Here is a 17,376-nt window from a genome sequence, read left to right on the forward strand (position 1 = left end):
GGCTACCTCGCTAAATATTTTTAAGAAGAGGGTTGATGGGTTTTTGATAAGAGAGGGGATTAAGGGTTATGGGGAGAGGGCGGGAATGTGGAACTGAGCCACAACAGATCAGCCATGATCTTATTGAATGGCAGGGCAGGCTCGAAGGGCCAGATGGCCTACTCCTCCTATTTCTTATGTTTTCACTTTGCATACATTCGCATTAGGAGCGGAGCTGGGCCATTCGGCCCCTCAAGCCTGTTCCACCAAACATTGTCTTCACAATGCAATTTACAAAGAAAACTATCACCAATTATGTAGATGGGGCACTTGTCAAGTGTGCTATCAACACAGCAGATAATGCTTTTCAAATGTCAGGAGTGCAATCTATTTGCTTTGAAGTTTGTCTCAACAGATGTGAGTTCACTGCTTTTTAAACCAGTGTGTTTGTAGATGCAAGTTGGTATATTTTTGCAGAAAAATGGAATTTGATCATTCTAGCATTCAAAAGTACCATATAAGTAAAATCTCAAGGAACAGTCATGTGTAAAAATACTTAACTGAGAGGGGGAATCCCAGTGAGCTGGAAAGGGATTTTCTGCACATATACTTGAATCAAAGATTAGTAGATAAAACAGTAATTTAATGATGGGAGGCTTTCAATGGGGCTGTGGTTTAGATAGTGACTAGTTTCATTGCCACAGATGGAAAACAAACAGCATCCAAAGCTAGAAATCTTTGCACAGCTTGAACTAGAGAATCAGGGTGAATATAGAAAATATTGGGGAAATCTGAAAGGAGGGGAAAAGAGACTATGCGATTAGAATAGCAGCTGACAAAGGGAATTCATTTTTTTTAAGCATATAAATAGTAAAAGGTTTGTTAAGGAAAGACTGGAGCTGTTTGAGAGGGGAAAAAAGGAGAAATCATCCTGTGGAGGCTAAAGGTTTTGTTAAGCTACAAAATTAATAGTTCATATTGGTTTTCACTAGAGATTGGGATGTTACCAATACAATAACATAATTATGAGTAGGGGTAGACCTTGAGTCTACTCCACCATTCAGGTGAGATTATCGCTGATCTGATGTGGTTTCTGCCCCACTTTCTTGTCTTCTTCCGTAACCCTTAACTCCATTGTTGATTTGAAATCTAACTCGGCCTTGAATATGTTCAGCGGTCCAGCTTCCATTGCTCTCTGGAGAAGAGAATTCCGCAGACCAATATCTCCCTCCGAGAGAAAGAAAACTCTCCTATTTCAGTCTTCGATGCATGACCCTGATTTTTAATCTGTGTCCCTAGTTTTAACTTCCTGCAAGGTGAATCATTCTGTCAGCATCCATGCTGTCAAGTTCCCTCAGGATAAGATCACCTGTCTTCTAAAGACCATCATTCTTCTAAACTCCAGTGCATATAGACTTAACCTTTCCTCACAAGATAACCACTTTGTCCTAGGAATCATTTGATATAATTGTATTCTTCCTTAAGTAAGGAGACCATACTTTACTTCAGATGTGATCTGACTAAGGCTTTTTCCAGATGCGACAACATTTTCTTTCTTTTATACTTGATTCCTCTTGGCGGTAAAAGTCAACATTCCATTCACCTTACCAATAACTTGCTAAATCTGTACACCAAAATTTTGACATTCACGGACCAGGGCACCCAGATCCTCTGCATTATAGAGTTCTGCAATCTCTCTCCATTTAAACAACATACTGATTATTTTATTATTCTTGCCAAAATGGACACGTTCACATTTTCCCACAATATACTCAATCTGCCAAATTTTTGACAACTTAGCCTGCATAAATTGCTCTGCGGGTACTTGGCCTCCTTGATAGCTTACTTTTCTACTTACCTTTAAGTCATCAGCAAATTTATCTCAGTCCCTTCATCCAAATCATTATTTTAGTTTGTAAATAGTGGAGGCCCCAGCACTGATTCCTGTGGCATTCCACTAGTTACAGCTACAAAACCCAAAAATCACCCATTTACCCCTACTTTTCACTTCGAGTTAGCTATCCAATCCTCTATCCATGCTAATATGTTAATGCCAGCACCTTTAATTTTTTGTAGTAACCTTTGTGGCACTTTATCAAATGCCTTTTGGAAAGTACATCACATCTATAGGTTCCCTTTTATTCATTGTGCTTATTCCTTCCTCAAAGAAGTGATTAGTCAAGTACTTGATTTCTCTTTAACAAAACCAAGTTCACCTGCATGATTGTGTTTTGATTTTCTAAATGATGTAGATTTTATAAATGTCCTGCCTTTACCTCCTTAATAATGGATTTGAGCATTTTCCCTATGACAGACATTAGGCTAATTAGCCTATAGCATCCTGCTTTCTGTTTCCCTCCTTTCTTGAGTAGAGATGTTTTAGAAATTTTCCAAACTGCTGAACCTTTCCAAAATCTAGGGAATTAGGCAGATGACACCAATGCATCTACTATCTCTGCAGCCATTCTTTTAAGATCGTATGATGAAAGCCATCGCATCCAGGGGATTTGTCAATTTAGTTCTGGTCGTTTTCCCAGTACCTTCTCATGGTGATTATAATTGTATTAAATTTGTCCCTCCCTTTTACCTCTCGAGTTCCAAGTATTCTTGATACGTTTTTGTGTCCTCCAGTGTAGACAGATGCAAAATACCTGTTCACGCTGTTTCTCATTATTAATTCCTCATTATCACCCTCAAAGAGACTAATTCTCATTTTAGGTACTCATTTTTAAAGAATGTTTCCATTTATACAGTGTTTTGCAGTGTTTATAGCCTATTAGTTACTTTTGAAGTGATGTAGTTGTTGCATAGAAAATTGTGTGATCTAACTGATTATAGACACACACACACAATACCTAAAAACCTCTAAAAGTTTGCAAATTTTTGTTACTTGAACATCCTTGCATTGCACTTACGTAGCCATGCAAAATCTTGTTATGTTGCTTACTGAATGCTTGGCTGGAATGGTAACCACCCTGTTTATCAGAGTGCTATGTAAGATTGGATATACTATGTGCATAGTTCTCTTTAGCAATTGAAATGTTTAAAGAGCATTCTAAACCGCTATCCTATTTTGTAAAGTGCTAGTAAGGTCCATTGACCCCTATTAGCATCTTTATAAACCAAGTTTGGCATATACTGAATTTACACTCCGTGTGATGTCATATCTCATTGTTGTAAGACTGTTGTCTTCAGGGAATCTTGCTCCACTTCTTTCCAAGGTAATTTCAGGCCCTAATTGTAAAATAACACTGCAAGCATAGTACGTGCACAAAGCAGAAATCATTAAACCTGCAGTGTAATTGCTCTCCAAGTTGTTCATCCTGTTTGGGGTGCTATTAAAATAAAGTGCTTACCGATACTTTTTTTTGTCTTGTTGTTGTGAATATTTACCATATCTACATAATTTGCCATCTTAATGCTGAGCAAAATGGAAATGCTGCTGTGCCATTTAATTATCAGTGATATTCATTCATTTCATACTGTGAAAATTCTGAGTGGAATTTTCAGTTTTTACACACCCTGATTCGCAGTGTAACTTTTGCAAGAGAAGAAAATAAGACAAGTGAAGTGTTAAGGTCCTTATTGCATGTTACCACCAAGGTTGAAGGGAATGACGAGACATATCAAAAAGTCATGATTACATAATGTTGTCATTGAGTTTTAAAGTCTGGGGTCCCTGAGAAAGTATAATTTAGCGTAGAAAGTGTTACAACTTCACTTAAACACTTCAAGATAATGCAAGGAAGGAGACCACATAAGGCACTATATTTGGAATTAAAATTGAACTAAAAAGGAAAATTCATGTGTAGTTTATAGTATTGATACAAATAAAAATGAAACTGATTCTGAAAAGAGCAAGAGCAGTCCAGGTTAGACATGAATGAGATGAATTATGTATTGGGCAGGCGGCTTCTTGCACCCTGCTAATGCATGTGCAGTAAAAGATCTTCAGTTGTTAGACTAATAAGGTTTTGACTGAATTTGAATGTTTACATAGTTAAACTTTAAAAGGACAGAAAAAAGAAACTAAACTTTATTTCAGATTGTTTTAGCAGTAGGAGCTCCAAAGAGAAGCAGTAGGACACTAAATGAAAATTGATGCAACCAAGATTCACAAAAATCCATAAATATTTCAGAAATACAGGCTAATAAGGAAAAAGCAAGTGTGGGTACTTTATTGTTGTTGTGAGAGGTCCTAATAAATTTTGAACCTTAAGGTTTTAGTTGTTTTGACGAGGGTGAAAAAAATCTTCACCATCGATTGGATGTGTTCATCTCTGTGCTCATAACCTTTATCTGTTTCACTTCATTCAAGGTTTCTTTGATTTTTTGAGGCACTAATTTTTAATTTTCTGATCTCCCATCTGCTATTTTAGCCGGCCATACACCAATAAGGTTATTACTCTCTGGTATCGGCCACCTGAACTCTTGCTTGGAGAGGAGCGTTATACGCCAGCAATAGATGTATGGAGTTGTGGGTAAGTGATTCATCATGCTGGTCGGAAAATTCATATAGAGAAGCGTTCTGTTAGAAATAATTAGTATGTAGATACTTAAAACTATTATTTTGTTTCGTACAGATGTATTCTGGGTGAACTTTTTACGAAAAAACCCATCTTTCAAGCTAATCAGGAGCTTGCTCAATTGGAATTGATCAGGTAGGTGCTTTTGTTATTTAATTGTCCCTTAACATTCAATCTTCATGCTGTGATTTACACTCAGTATTGACTTCAAATTAACTCTGGTCACATTCCCCTTAACATTATGGGAAAACATTTTAAATTAACCTAAACTTAAGCCTGTTGTCATTCTACATTATGTATTAATCATGCGTGATTAACTTTACCAAGCCTTGGCAGTTCAGCCTTAGTGGTATTTATATTTCTCAAGTCCTGGTTTCACCTATTTTAAATTTATGGGGCTGATAGTTTGGAAAGAAAGGTTCTTGGTACAGTTCACAAACTGGTGGATAAATCAAAAATCAATACCAAATGTAGGGGTTTTTTCAGAGACTAAATATTGATTTAACTTTAGCTAATACAAAGACTTGTGACACAGTATCCTGGTGAAAGATGCTTCTTCATTACCCAATGCACGCTGGAATGAAAGGGCTGAGCAATCCAACCCTTCTCTGAAGTTACATCTCAGTGGCAACACAACTGCCAAAAGACATTTTACCCACTTTCTGGCTTATCATGAGCCAATCATCATTATTCCAAATCAGTCATCATTAATAAATGTCACATTCCTTGACCAATTAGAGATATTCTCTGACAGTGTGGGAACAATAAATTCTAGCGGTTTCTGCCTGACTTCCCCATGGCCATCTGGTCTAAACTCTTACCTGATATACTCGGCCTGTTCTTAGCTATCCGGTGTCCTTATTCAATGAATGTCTCGTTTACTTAGCTGTCTGGTACTTGTGCTGGTAAGAGTTATGCTTTTGTGACTGTATTGTTATAAGAATGTGGTTCACTTTACCAGCCTATTTTCCCATGATGCCTTACAACTCGGTGCCATTAGCCAAGCTGTTTTCTTCTTCAGTAATACACTAAAGTCTCTAACTGTGGTTATATGTGTTTCTGTGCAGACGATATCCGTAAAATATGTATACAGCACTATGGTGATTCTTTTCCTAAGCTAATCCATTCTGTTCTAATTGTCTTTATTAGCATTTTAAGCCCCAGAGGTCCTCTAAAACCAAAAAACTAAAAGATCTGTTAATATTGGCAACTTTCTACAGTTGAGTCACAGTCCTATATGGTACACACCTTTACGTGGTTACCCACATCTGAACAAGCTTGTTTGTTGCCTTGCCTGGCATATTAAGATCAATATTTTCCATTAGCAGTTTCCACACACATTTGTGCTAAGCTGATAATACATAATTACGTCAGAATCTAATAGTGTGTGTGAAAATATCCCATCAAATGTATATATTCAGGTCAGTTAAGTCTTCAATGTTGCCAAAAGTGTTAAATACTGCAAAATTCAGAAGATCATTACAATTTCACATGCCTAGACCTAAGATGTAATTTTTACCTATATGATACCATAATTTATTGAATTAGCATCTGGTTCATGAAATGTTGGGAAGGTTGGCTAAGGCTACTGGGGAGACTTTAAACTAGAATGGTTGGCGGGATGGAAACGAAATGAAGTGACTGGGAGCGAGGAGGTTAGCTCGCAAATAGAGAGGGATTGTCGACAGTGTAAGAGGGAGGATAGACAGGTGACGGAGAAGGGGAGCGCTCAGACCGAAGGTTTGAGATGTGTCTATTTTAACACTAGGAGTGTTGTGAACAAAGTGGATGAGCTTAGAGCGTGGCTCGCTGCTTGGAAATGTGATGTGGTGGCCATTACAGAGACTTGGATGTCTCAGGGACAAGACTGGATTCTTCAAGTGCCGGGTTTCAGATGTTTCAGGAGGGACAGGGAGGGAGGCAAAAGAGGTGGGGGAGTGGCACTCTTGATCAGGGATAGTGTCATGCCTGTAGAGAAGAAGGACGCCATGGAGGGATTGTCTACGGAGTCTCTATGGGTGGAAGTTCGGAACAGGAAGGGGTCATAACTTTGCTGGGTATTTTCTATAGGCCGCCCAATAGTAACAGGGTTGTTAAGGAGCAGATAGGGAAACAGATCCTAGAGAAATGTAATAATAACAGAGTTGCCGTGATGGGAGACTTTAATTACCCAAATATCGATTGGAATATCCCTAGGGTAAGGGGTTTGGATGGGGAGGAGTTTGTTAAGTGTGTTCAAGAGGGTTTCCTGACACAGCATGTGGATAAGCCTACAAGAGGAGAGGCTGTACTCAATCTGGTATTGGGTAATGAACCTGGACAGGTGTCAGATCACTCAGTGGGAGAGCATTTTGGGGATAGTGATTATACTCTACCTCCTTTACACTAGCATTGGAGAGGGATAGGATCAGGCAAGCTAGGAAAGTGTTTATCTGGAGTAAGGGGAAATACAAAGCCGTCAGGCAGGAAATTAGAGACGTAAATTGGAAGGAGGTATTCTCGGGGAAATGTACTGAAGTAAGGTGGCAGATTTTCAAGGAATGTTTGTCTGGAGTTCTGCACAACAACATTCCGATGAGACAGGGAGGTTTTGGTAGGTTACAGGAACCGTGGTGCACAAAAGTTGTAACGAATCTAGTCATAAAGAATAGAAAAGCGTACAAAAGGTTCAGGGAGCGAGGTAATGTTAGGGATCACGAGGAGTATACAGCTTGTAGGAAGGAACTTAAGAAAGAAATCAGGAGAGCCAGAAGGGATCATGAGAAGGCCTTGGCAGGTGAGATTAAGGAAAACCCTAAGGTGTTCTACAAATATGTGAAGAGTAAAAGGATGAGATGTGAAGGAGTAGGATTTATAAAATGTGACGGTGGGAAAGTTTGTATTGAACTGGTAGAAATAGCAGAGGTGCTCAATGAATACTTTACTTCGGTATTCACAGTGGAAAAAGATTTTGGTGGTTGTAGTGCAGGCTTGTGGTAGACTGAAAAGCTTGATGAGTGTGTAGACATTAAGAAAGAGGATGTGTTGGAGCTTTTGAATAACATCAAGATAGATAAGTTGCCAGGACCGGATGGGATGTACCCCAGGTTACTGTGGGAGGCGAGGGAAGAGATTGCAGAGCCTCTGGCAATGATGTTTGCATCATCGATGAAGATGGGAACGTTTCCCGAGGATTGTAGATGTGGTTCCTATATTCAAGAAAGGGAGTAGAGATAGCCCAAGAAATTATCGACCAGTGAGTCTAACTTCAGTGGTTGGTAAGTTGATGGAGAAGATCCTGAGAGACAGGATTTATGAACATTTAGAGAAGCATAGTATGATCAAAAGTAGTCAGCATGGCTTTGTTAAAGGCAGATTGTGCCTTATGAACCTGGTTGAGTTTTTTTGAAAATGTGACTAAACACATTGACAAAGGAAGAGCGGTGGATGTGGTTTATATGGACTTCAGCAAGGCATTCGATAAGGTTCCCTATGCAAGGCTTATTGAGAAAGTGAGAGGGCATGGGACCCAAGGGGACGTTGCTTTGTGGACCCAGAACTGGCTTGCCACAGAAGGCAGAGAGTGGTTGTGGATGGGTCTTTTTCTGCATGGAGGTCGGTCACCAGTGGAGTGCCCCAGGGATCTGTTCTGAGACAGTTGCTGTTTGTGATTTTTATAAATGACCTGGATGAGGAAGTGGAGGGATGGGTTGGTAAGTTTGCCAATGACACAAAGGTCGGAGGTGTTGTAAATAGTTTGGAGGGATATCAGAAGTTGCAGCGTGACATAGATAAGATGCAAGACTGGGCGGAGAAGTGGCAGATGGACTTCAATCCGGATAAATGTGTAGTGGTACATTTTGGCAGGTCCAATGGGATGAAGGAATATAATATTAAGGGTGAGACTCTTAGTCGTGTGGAAGATCAGAAGGATCTTGGGGCCCGGGTTCATAGGACTCTCAAATCGGCTTCGCAGGTAGAGGGTATGGTTAAGAAGGTGTTTGGTGTACTGGCCTTCATCAATCGAGGAATTGAGTTTAGGAGTCGGGAGAAATGCTGCAGCTATATAGTACCCTGGTCAGTCCCCACTTGGAGTACTGTGCTCAGTTCTGGTTGCCTCATTACAGGAAGGACGTGGAAGCCATTGAAAGGGTGCAGAGGAGATTTACAAGGATGTTATCTTGATTGGATGGCATGCCTTATGAGGATAGGTTGAGAGAGTTCGGTCTTTTCTCCTTGGAGAGATGAGGGATGAGCGGGGACCTGATAGGGGTGTATAAGATGATGAGAGGTATTGATCAGGTGGATTCTCAGAGGCTTTTTCCCAGGGCTGAAGTGGCTGCCACAAGAGGACATAGGTTTAAGATGCTGGGGAGTAAGTACAGAGGAGATGTCAGGAGTAAGTTTTTCACTCAGAGGGTGATGGGTGAGTGGAATCAGCTGCCGTCGGTGGTGGTGGAGGCAAATTCGATGGGGTCTTTTAAGAGACTTCTGGATGATTAGATGAGACTCAATAGGATTGAGGGTTATAGGTAAGCCTATTAGGTAGAGAGATGATCGGCGCAACTTGTGGTCCGAAGGGCCTGTTTGTGCTGTAGTTTTCCTATGATTCTATGAATCTTGTACGTATCGGTTGCACATATTTCCAACATTGTTCAGAGCAAGATAATTCAGCACAGTAAACCTAAGTACTCCAGCTACAGTCAGTTTGATGATGAACACATCTGAACACCATTCTCAGTTGAGTTAGTGCCGAAGATAATATCAGTCAATGCTATGCACTTCCTGGAGTGTGTATGTTATGTAACATTACTGGCACCACGTAATGCTGCAAGCCTTTCATTATCTTTGCTGACAGCTGACTAGCACTAGAGTATTGTCAACATGCACCTGCACAAATTGTAAATATGCCACTATAGAAAATTGCAGAGGCCTATTGAATTAATGGCCAAGAAAATAATTCTGAGTGAACCATGCTTATGGTAGGGGTGGGAGAGCAATCCACCTCTTGCTATTGGAACACAATTGCCATCTGCGCCATTTTCTTTGGAACTTCTGTTGAAACCTCGTCATGCATCCAGTAGAGACGAGGATTCAAGTCGTCAAGGCACTGCAGTTCCCCCATCAGTGTTGCCTGGTAAGCAAGTATATGACATAATTGATTATTTGCCCTATTACCATATGAAAGCAACATGAAAGAATACCCTAGCTTCTCCTCAAAGGCATCTCTTTAAGTCATTAGGCGGCCCATGTAGTGCACTTGAATTTTAAATGTTTTGTTCACAGACTTTTTCTTCAATGGCCTTGTGCACCAAGTGGCAGGGACCTTAATTTGAACTTTCTGGAAATACCAGGAAGATCTTACTGAGACAAATGGAAGAAATTTTGTCACTTGTGTTTTTTTGGGGGAGGATGGGAGGGAGTGGTTAAGTTGGAATGCAAATATTAAGTTCAGATAAGTCAAAGTCAGGGAAACCTGCTGGAAAAAAAAATACAATGCACTGAAAAGCAATTGTGGTCTTTCACCTTGTTTTTACTTTTCCAATAGCCGAATCTGTGGTAGCCCATGCCCAGCGGTGTGGCCTGATGTGATTAAACTACCTTATTTCCATACCATGAAACCAAAGAAGCAGTACCGCAGGAGGTTAAGAGAAGAATATTCTTTGTAAGTGTATTACTGAAATCACATTTTAGAACTTGAGAGATGGTTGGAACAGTCTTTTCCGGTCTTTCTTGTTTTCCTAACTGCTCTCTAATATACTCTTGACTTAAGCATCAGAAGTGAAATGTTATGGCTAGGATTCTCCCAAAAATAAAATTAAGTACCCAACATGTAGGAAAATGGAGTGAATCTCTCACATTCTGAGCATTACAGAGTGCCTCAGCATAATTCACTTTGACAAGCAGGAGATGGTGCCTATTCCTGCCTGAGAGACCAGCGGCATAGTGCTGAGTGGGTCATTGTGCATGCGCAATCTGTCAGTGGGATGTTTGGCGTATGCGCAGTGCGACCCTCCCAGTCATTGGCCTTGCTTCCGCCCCCCCCGATTGCTGGTCCCAATCACTGGCCTTCCTGAACCCACCCATCCCCATTCGGCTTCCATGTCTCCCCCCGCCAGTGAGCAGTGCCAGTTTGCACCACCTTGCCCCTGATCTCTGAGGGGGGGGGAAGGGGGGGAGGTGGCAGAGGGGGTTAGGGGGCCTCAATGCCCTCTGTTCCCTCCAGCAGGGTCAAGGCACCTGTTCCCTGTTAGTGGGGAGCAGTCGTAAACTCCACTTGAGGGAACTACCCCTGGTGTGGTATATCTTTCAAGAGAAGTTTAAAACCTTTTGTTTCTTCTACTGGTCAAAGCAGGTTAATGGAAATAAAAATTATGAAAAGATTTAGGGGGTAAATATTGATCAGTACTGGTGAATCTGTGGCAAGGGACATAGATTGGGGAATGTTATGAAAATTGTGAAAGAAGAGGTCAGTTAAATGTTTTCTCAAAGTTGAAACATGAAATGCTTTATCAAAAGAAGCTACTGTACTACAGATTATACCATAATTTAAAAAAGAAGCAATTAAACATTTTAAAAAGGAAAAATTTGAAATGATGTGGGATACACCAGGAAATGGGATTAGAGTGGATTGTCCCAGTTGAAGAACTGGTACTAGAACAAGTATGATGGACAAAATGCTGATTTCCTATGTTATAAATTACTCTGATGGTAGAAGACTACAGCAGAACATTTCCATTCCATAAATGTTCTTTTGTACTTCCTTCAGCGTTTGCCTGTTTCTATTTTTTTTAACCACTTCACGTTTTAGAGACAAATGTTGGCTGCTTTTCCCATCAAACCTGCTTCCTTTCCATGTTTGCTCATATTGACAAAAATCAAGACAACAAGGGTTGCTCGTACTCACCTGCACAAGTGAGATATCATTGGACTCTTACAGTACCATCTTCTGTTGCCTTTTAAGCTCCTTTCACCTAGGAGAGCGAGATTCTCTTGCTGTTAGGTTCAGTTAGCTGGGTGGATGCTTGTTGCTTGAGTGATCTGTTGCTCCCTGTTGTTAAGGTTCATTGTTTTCAATCAGAGTTTGAATCCCATTTCAGTTGGCTAGGAGTCCAATGTTTCTCCTATATTTTTAAATTTTCAGTGGTCTCATAAAGACATCCTCTTTGCTTTATGTAACTGAATTCAATAATGTACGCGTAGGTTTGAGTTTAGTGTATCTGTGACTTGTGAACGTTTGAGGTTTGGTTATTTTTCCAGTTGAAATTATTTTTTCTTCCAGTATTCCAGCAACTGCTCTGGATCTCTTTGATCACATGTTAGCTTTGGATCCTATTAAACGCTGCACTGCTGAACATGCCCTTCAGTCGGATTTCCTGAGAGAAGTGGATCCTACAAAAATGCCTCCACCTGAGTAAGTCAACTTTCAAACTGCTGATCACATTAATGGTCTTAGATTAAAAATTGCTAAGACAAGAAAAGACCTGAGTCAATCTAATTTGGCACCTGCCTTAATACTATTTCACACCTCTAGTGCCAAATGCTAAGTTCTATGTTCCATTCTACTTTTCTGGCTGTTCCTGATTTTCATTAAGTGACCGCACAGTATGCTCCACTGATAATAAGTCAACAGTTAAGCAGATAAATGGTTGATATAGACAGAAATTTGGTCAAGGCAATATCTGCTCCCCATCCTGACACAAATTTTCCTCCCAGCCTGCTGCCCACACCTTGTAAATGTTGGTCCTGATTGCTGTGTCTTCCACTACAGGTACTGCTGAACCCAGAGCAACAGAGAGATGGCAGTAGTCACTTTGAAAGCAATAGAAGGACCATTATGTCTTTTCTTAAGGGAGAAAATTCACTATTGAGAACCTCTTCCCTTCTTTTGACTTGAGCTTTTGATGAATGTTATGTCCCCATTTCGAGTTTGTTCACTCCACTCTGTGATGTTGCGGCAGTTCCATTGCAGCACCAGCATTTCTTTGTGGGGATGGGAGAGAGTGAGTCTGCTCTGCATGGGTAATATCCCTTAATTCAGGAATCCGATCATTGGAATTGGCAGGGTCAGGAGGCAGGCAGGCAAATGTCCAGAAACCCTAACCCTAATTTGTTCAAATGGAACATGGATAATCCAAGCTAGGGGACCAGTTCTCAACATTCTCCAATTTGTTGTGATTTATTTTCTCTGAAATGGCCTAGAGTCAACTATTGTGTTAATTACTTCCACTGTTTTTACTGGAATTTTTTGTTACAAGTTTAATTGAGTACATTAGTGCAACTGAACTGGATTGCAGGGTGAAAAGTTGAACACCCTTACTCAAAAGCAAAGGTGGAAGGGAGGTCCTAACAGCTGCAGGCCAGTTAGTTTAACAGTAGTGGTGGTTAAAGTTTTAGATGATACTTAGTGGGGGGTAAATCATCAAGCACTTGGTAAAGCCTGAGTTCAGAAAGGAGAGTCAGCATGGATTTGTAAAGGCAGATATCCTGCTAGAGTAATGTAATTGAATTTTTTGATGAAGTAACAGAGAAGATTGATAGAGGGAATGTTGTCTCTAACAACTTTAAGAAAGCATTTGATATGTGCCATATAAAAGGTTGGCTGGCAAAACTTATTTTTATGGAATAGTGGGGGGGTCAGTGTCCAATTGCATTAAAAATTGGCTTAAGAACAGAACACATCAAGGCATGGCAAATAGTTAATTTTCAGACTGGGGGTTGGTAAACATCATTGTTCCCCAAGGAACAATGCTAAGACCACTACTTTTTTGCTATTTATATGTGACTTGAATATTAGAATATACAGTATGATAGAATAGAAACCTTACAATGCAGAGGAGGCCATTTAGCCCATCATGTCTACATCTCTCTAACAGAGCATCCCACCTCGGCCCTATCCCCGCAACCCCATGTATTTACCCCCATCCTACACATCTTTGGACACTAAGGGTCAATTTGACATGGCTAATTCACTTAACCTGCACATTTTTGAACTGTGGGAGGAAATCCACACAGACACTGGGAGAATGTGCAAATTACACAGAGAGACCTAAGGCTGGAATTGAACCCGGGTCCCTGGTGCTTTGAGGGAGCACTTCTAGCCACTCTGCCACCACACTGTAATACCAGAGTTGGTCACATGGGCTAACAGTGAGGATGATACTCATCAGCTATAGCAGGATATAAATAGGCCAGCAGAATGAGCAGACAATAGTCAGATAGAATTTAATGCAGAGAAGTGTGAGGTGATGTCAACAACACAATTCTAAAGATTTTACAGAACTTGAATACCATTGAAAAGAGAGACATTTTGCCAAAACCTTTTGTCTTGCACTCATCAGGACAAATGTAAGAATGCTAAACATCAGAAAATCACAAGAAATTATACTCCTGGAGGAAGGGATGCTGATTGGTTGGCAAGTCGACTTGAATTGGCCAAAGTTCCCCTTTGCCAGCAATGCCTCAGCCAATCAGAATGGTCTTTCCAGCTAATCAGCACCCTTTCCCCTTGCAGTATAAATTGTTGAGATCATTTGAAATTTGATATTGTTGCATTTACCCCTGAGGGGTGCAAGATGAATAAGGCTTTGGCAGTATACCTGTGTTTTCAGCAATATTCTAAAGATTGTGCAGGAATGGAGTGGCTTTGATCTTTGAAGGTTGCAAGATATATTGTGAGAGAGTGCTTGATCTTGTATGTCATAATTAAAGGCATTGGGTACCAAAACAGGGAAGTTGTGCTGAACTTTTACAAGGATCTGGTTAGGCCACAACTGGAGTGTTGCACTCAGTTCTGCTAGTCGCACTTTGGGAAGGATGTGAAGCTCCTTGAGAGAGCACTGAGGAAAATTGGAGATTTTTTAGTTGCAAGGTTGGGTTGGAATACTGGGCTTGTTTTTCTTGGAGCAAAAGATATTGAGGGGAGAACATAACATAAGAAATAGGAGCAGGAGTAGGCCATCTAGCCCTTCGAGCCTGCCCCGCCATTCAATAAGATCATGGCTGATCTGAAGTGGCTCAGTTCCACTTTCCCGCTTTCTCTCCATAACCCTTAATCCCTTTGCCTACCAAAAACCTATCTACCCGCGTCTTAAATATATTTAGCGAGGTAGCCTCCACCACTTCAACGGGCAGAGAATTCCAGAGATTCACCACCCTTTGAGTGAAGAAGTTCCTCCTCAACTCTGTTCTAAACTGCCCCCCCCCCTCCTTATTTTGAGGCTGTGCCCTCTAGTCCTGCTGTCCTTTCTGAGTGGGAAGAACCTCTCCAACTCTACCCTATCCGTCCCTTTCATCATCTTATACATCTCAATAAGATCCCCCCCTCATCCTTCTAATAATGAGTACAAGCCCAGTCTATTCAGCTTCTCTTCATAGCTCAACCCCCTCAACTCCGGTATCAGCCTTGTGAACCTCCTCTGCACTCCCTCCAAGGCCAAAATATCCTTGCGCGAGTGCGGCGACCAAAACTGCACACAGTACTCCAGCTGCGGCCTCACCAGTGCCCTGTACAGTTGCAGCAAGACCTCCCTACTTTTATATTCAATCCCCCTCGCTATGAAGGCCAGCATCCCATTTGCCTTCCTGACCACCTGCTGCACCTGTAGGCTGGGTTTTTGCGACTCATGTACAGGGACCCCCAGGTCCTTCTGCACCGTAGCATGCTGCAGCTTTACGCCCTGTAAGTAGTAGTCCTTCCTACTATTATTCTTACCAAAGTGGATAACCTCACACTTGCCAACATTGTATTCCATCTGCCAGGTCTTCGTCCACTTGCTTAGCCTATCTAGATCCCTTTGCAGACTTTCTACACCCTCCGCACAATTTGCTGTTCCACTTATCTTTGTGTCATCAGCAAATTTTGACACCTTACTCGCGGCTCCCTCCTCCAGATCATCTATATAAATGGTAAATAGCTGAGGCCCCAGCACCGATCCCTGGGGCACTCCACTAGTCACCAACTGCCAGTCCGAATAGCACCCATTGACACCCACTCTCTGCCTCCTATTTGACAGCCAATCCCCTATCCACGCTAACACCTTACCCCCAACTCCATGCCCCCTAACCTTCTGTAACAACCTTTTGTGTGGCACCTTATCAAACGCCATCTGAAAATTGAGAAACACCACATCCACCGGTTCCCCTCTATCCACCGCACTAGAGACATCCTCATAGAATTCCAATAAATTCATCAGACACGACTTCCCCTTAACGAATCCGTGCTACGTCTGCTCTATCAAACAATTCTTCTCAAGATGCCTCGCTATTTCCTCTTTAATGATGGATTCAAGCATTTTTCCTACAACAGACGTAAACTAACCGGCCTATAATTCCCTGCCTTTTGCCTGCTACCCTTTTTAAACAGCGGCATAACATTAGCCGTTTTCCAATCTTCCGGCACTTCCCCGGAATCCAGCGAGGTTTGGAAAATAATCACTAAGGGAGATTTGATAGAGGTGTACAAGATTATGGTGGGTATAGATAAAGTAGATAAGGAATAACTGTTCCCATTAGCTGATGGTGCAAGGACTAGGGGATACAGATTTAACATCTTAGGCAGGAAATGGGAGAAAACGAGGAAGAACATTTTTGCACAGTGTAATGACCTGGAACTTGCTGTCTGAAGCAATATGAATTAGAATAGAGTAAAGAGGACTGTAGACAGGGCTTTAAACTAATTGGGGGGGAAGGGTGCGAGGGTAGGCGACATTACAGGGTCTAAAGTTAAGGAGAGGGTACAGGTAAGGGAAGAGGCCGAGGATGTCCCAATAATAGAGAGAGTAGGGGGCGTGAGTATGGTTGGTGGTGTTACGGCAAATAGGGCCCAGGTGAAGGCTGGGATGAAGGCACTTTATCTGAATGCACCAAGCATTCGGAATAAAGTGGATGAGCTGGTGGCGCAGATCGGCACAAATGGATATGATCTGGTGGCCATTACAGAGACATGGCGGCAAGGTGACAGGGACTGGGAGCTGAATGTCCATGGGGTATCAAGTGTTTAGGAAGGATAGGCGGGAGGAAAAAGGGGGGGAGCGTAGCTCTGCTGATTAAGGATAGCATCAGGGTGGTAGCAAGGGGATGATATTGGAGCCAAGGAGCAGAAAGTGGAATTGTTGTGGGTAGAGATTAGGAACAGCAAAGGGAGGAAGACGCTGGTGGTGTCGTCTATAGGCCCCTGAATAATGATCTGGAGGTGGGGCGGGCTGTTAACGCGCAAATAAGTGCGGCGTGCAGGAATGGGACGGCCGTAGTTATGGGGGATTTCAATCTACATATAGATTGGTCGACCCATGTTGGACGCGGTGGGCTCGAGGAGGAGTTCTTGGAATGCTGCCGGGATAGTTTCCTGGAACAGTGTGTGTTGGAGCGAGCTATCTTGGATCTGGTGCTATGTAATGAGGCGGGTAGAATTAGGGATCTTGCGGTGAAGGATCCTCTTGGGGAGAGTGATCATTGTACGGTGGAGTTTCTGGTGCAGATGGAGGAGGAGAAAGTGGGTTCCTGGACGCGCATCCTTTGTTTGAACAGAGGGGAGTACGGTAGGATGAGAGAAGAATTGGTGAATGTGGACTGGGGGAGCGTGTTGGAAGGTAGGTCTGCTGAGGAGCAGTGGAGGATCTTTAAGGAGATCTTTCTTGGTGCTCAGCAGAAATTTATTCCGATGGTCAAAAAGGACAGTAGGAGGAGAGGTAGTAAGCCATGGATAACGAAGGAGGTGAAGGAAAGTGTTAAATTAAAAGCGGAGGCGTTTAGAGTAGCTAAGAGTAGTGGGCGAGAAGAGGATTGGGAGAGGTTTAAATGTCAACAAAGATTGACAAAGAAGTTGATAAAGAAGAGTAGGATAAACTATGAAGCTGGGCTAGTGCTTAATATAAAAAAGGATAGGAAGAGT

The 17,376-nt window shown here is 41.8% G+C and overlaps 1 protein-coding gene across 3 annotated transcripts in view; it reads left to right on the forward strand.

Moving 5' to 3' along the window:
- The window catches only part of cdk13 (cyclin dependent kinase 13), an 83,454-nt gene that overhangs the window by 39,420 nt on the left and 26,658 nt on the right, over positions 1–17,376 (forward strand). For all 3 annotated transcript variants that reach the window (XM_080193626.1, XM_080193627.1, XM_080193628.1), the window contains exons 8-11: positions 4,359–4,460; positions 4,563–4,640; positions 10,033–10,149; positions 11,767–11,898. In XM_080193626.1, coding sequence (XP_080049752.1) covers positions 4,359–4,460; positions 4,563–4,640; positions 10,033–10,149; positions 11,767–11,898 — 429 coding nt within the window. The remainder of the gene's footprint in view (positions 1–4,358; positions 4,461–4,562; positions 4,641–10,032; positions 10,150–11,766; positions 11,899–17,376) is intronic.

Source organism: Carcharhinus amblyrhynchos, chromosome 8 (genome assembly GCF_965287045.1).
Source record: "Carcharhinus amblyrhynchos chromosome 8, sCarAmb.v2.hapA, whole genome shotgun sequence".
NCBI classification, from domain to species: domain Eukaryota; kingdom Metazoa; phylum Chordata; class Chondrichthyes; order Carcharhiniformes; family Carcharhinidae; genus Carcharhinus; species Carcharhinus amblyrhynchos.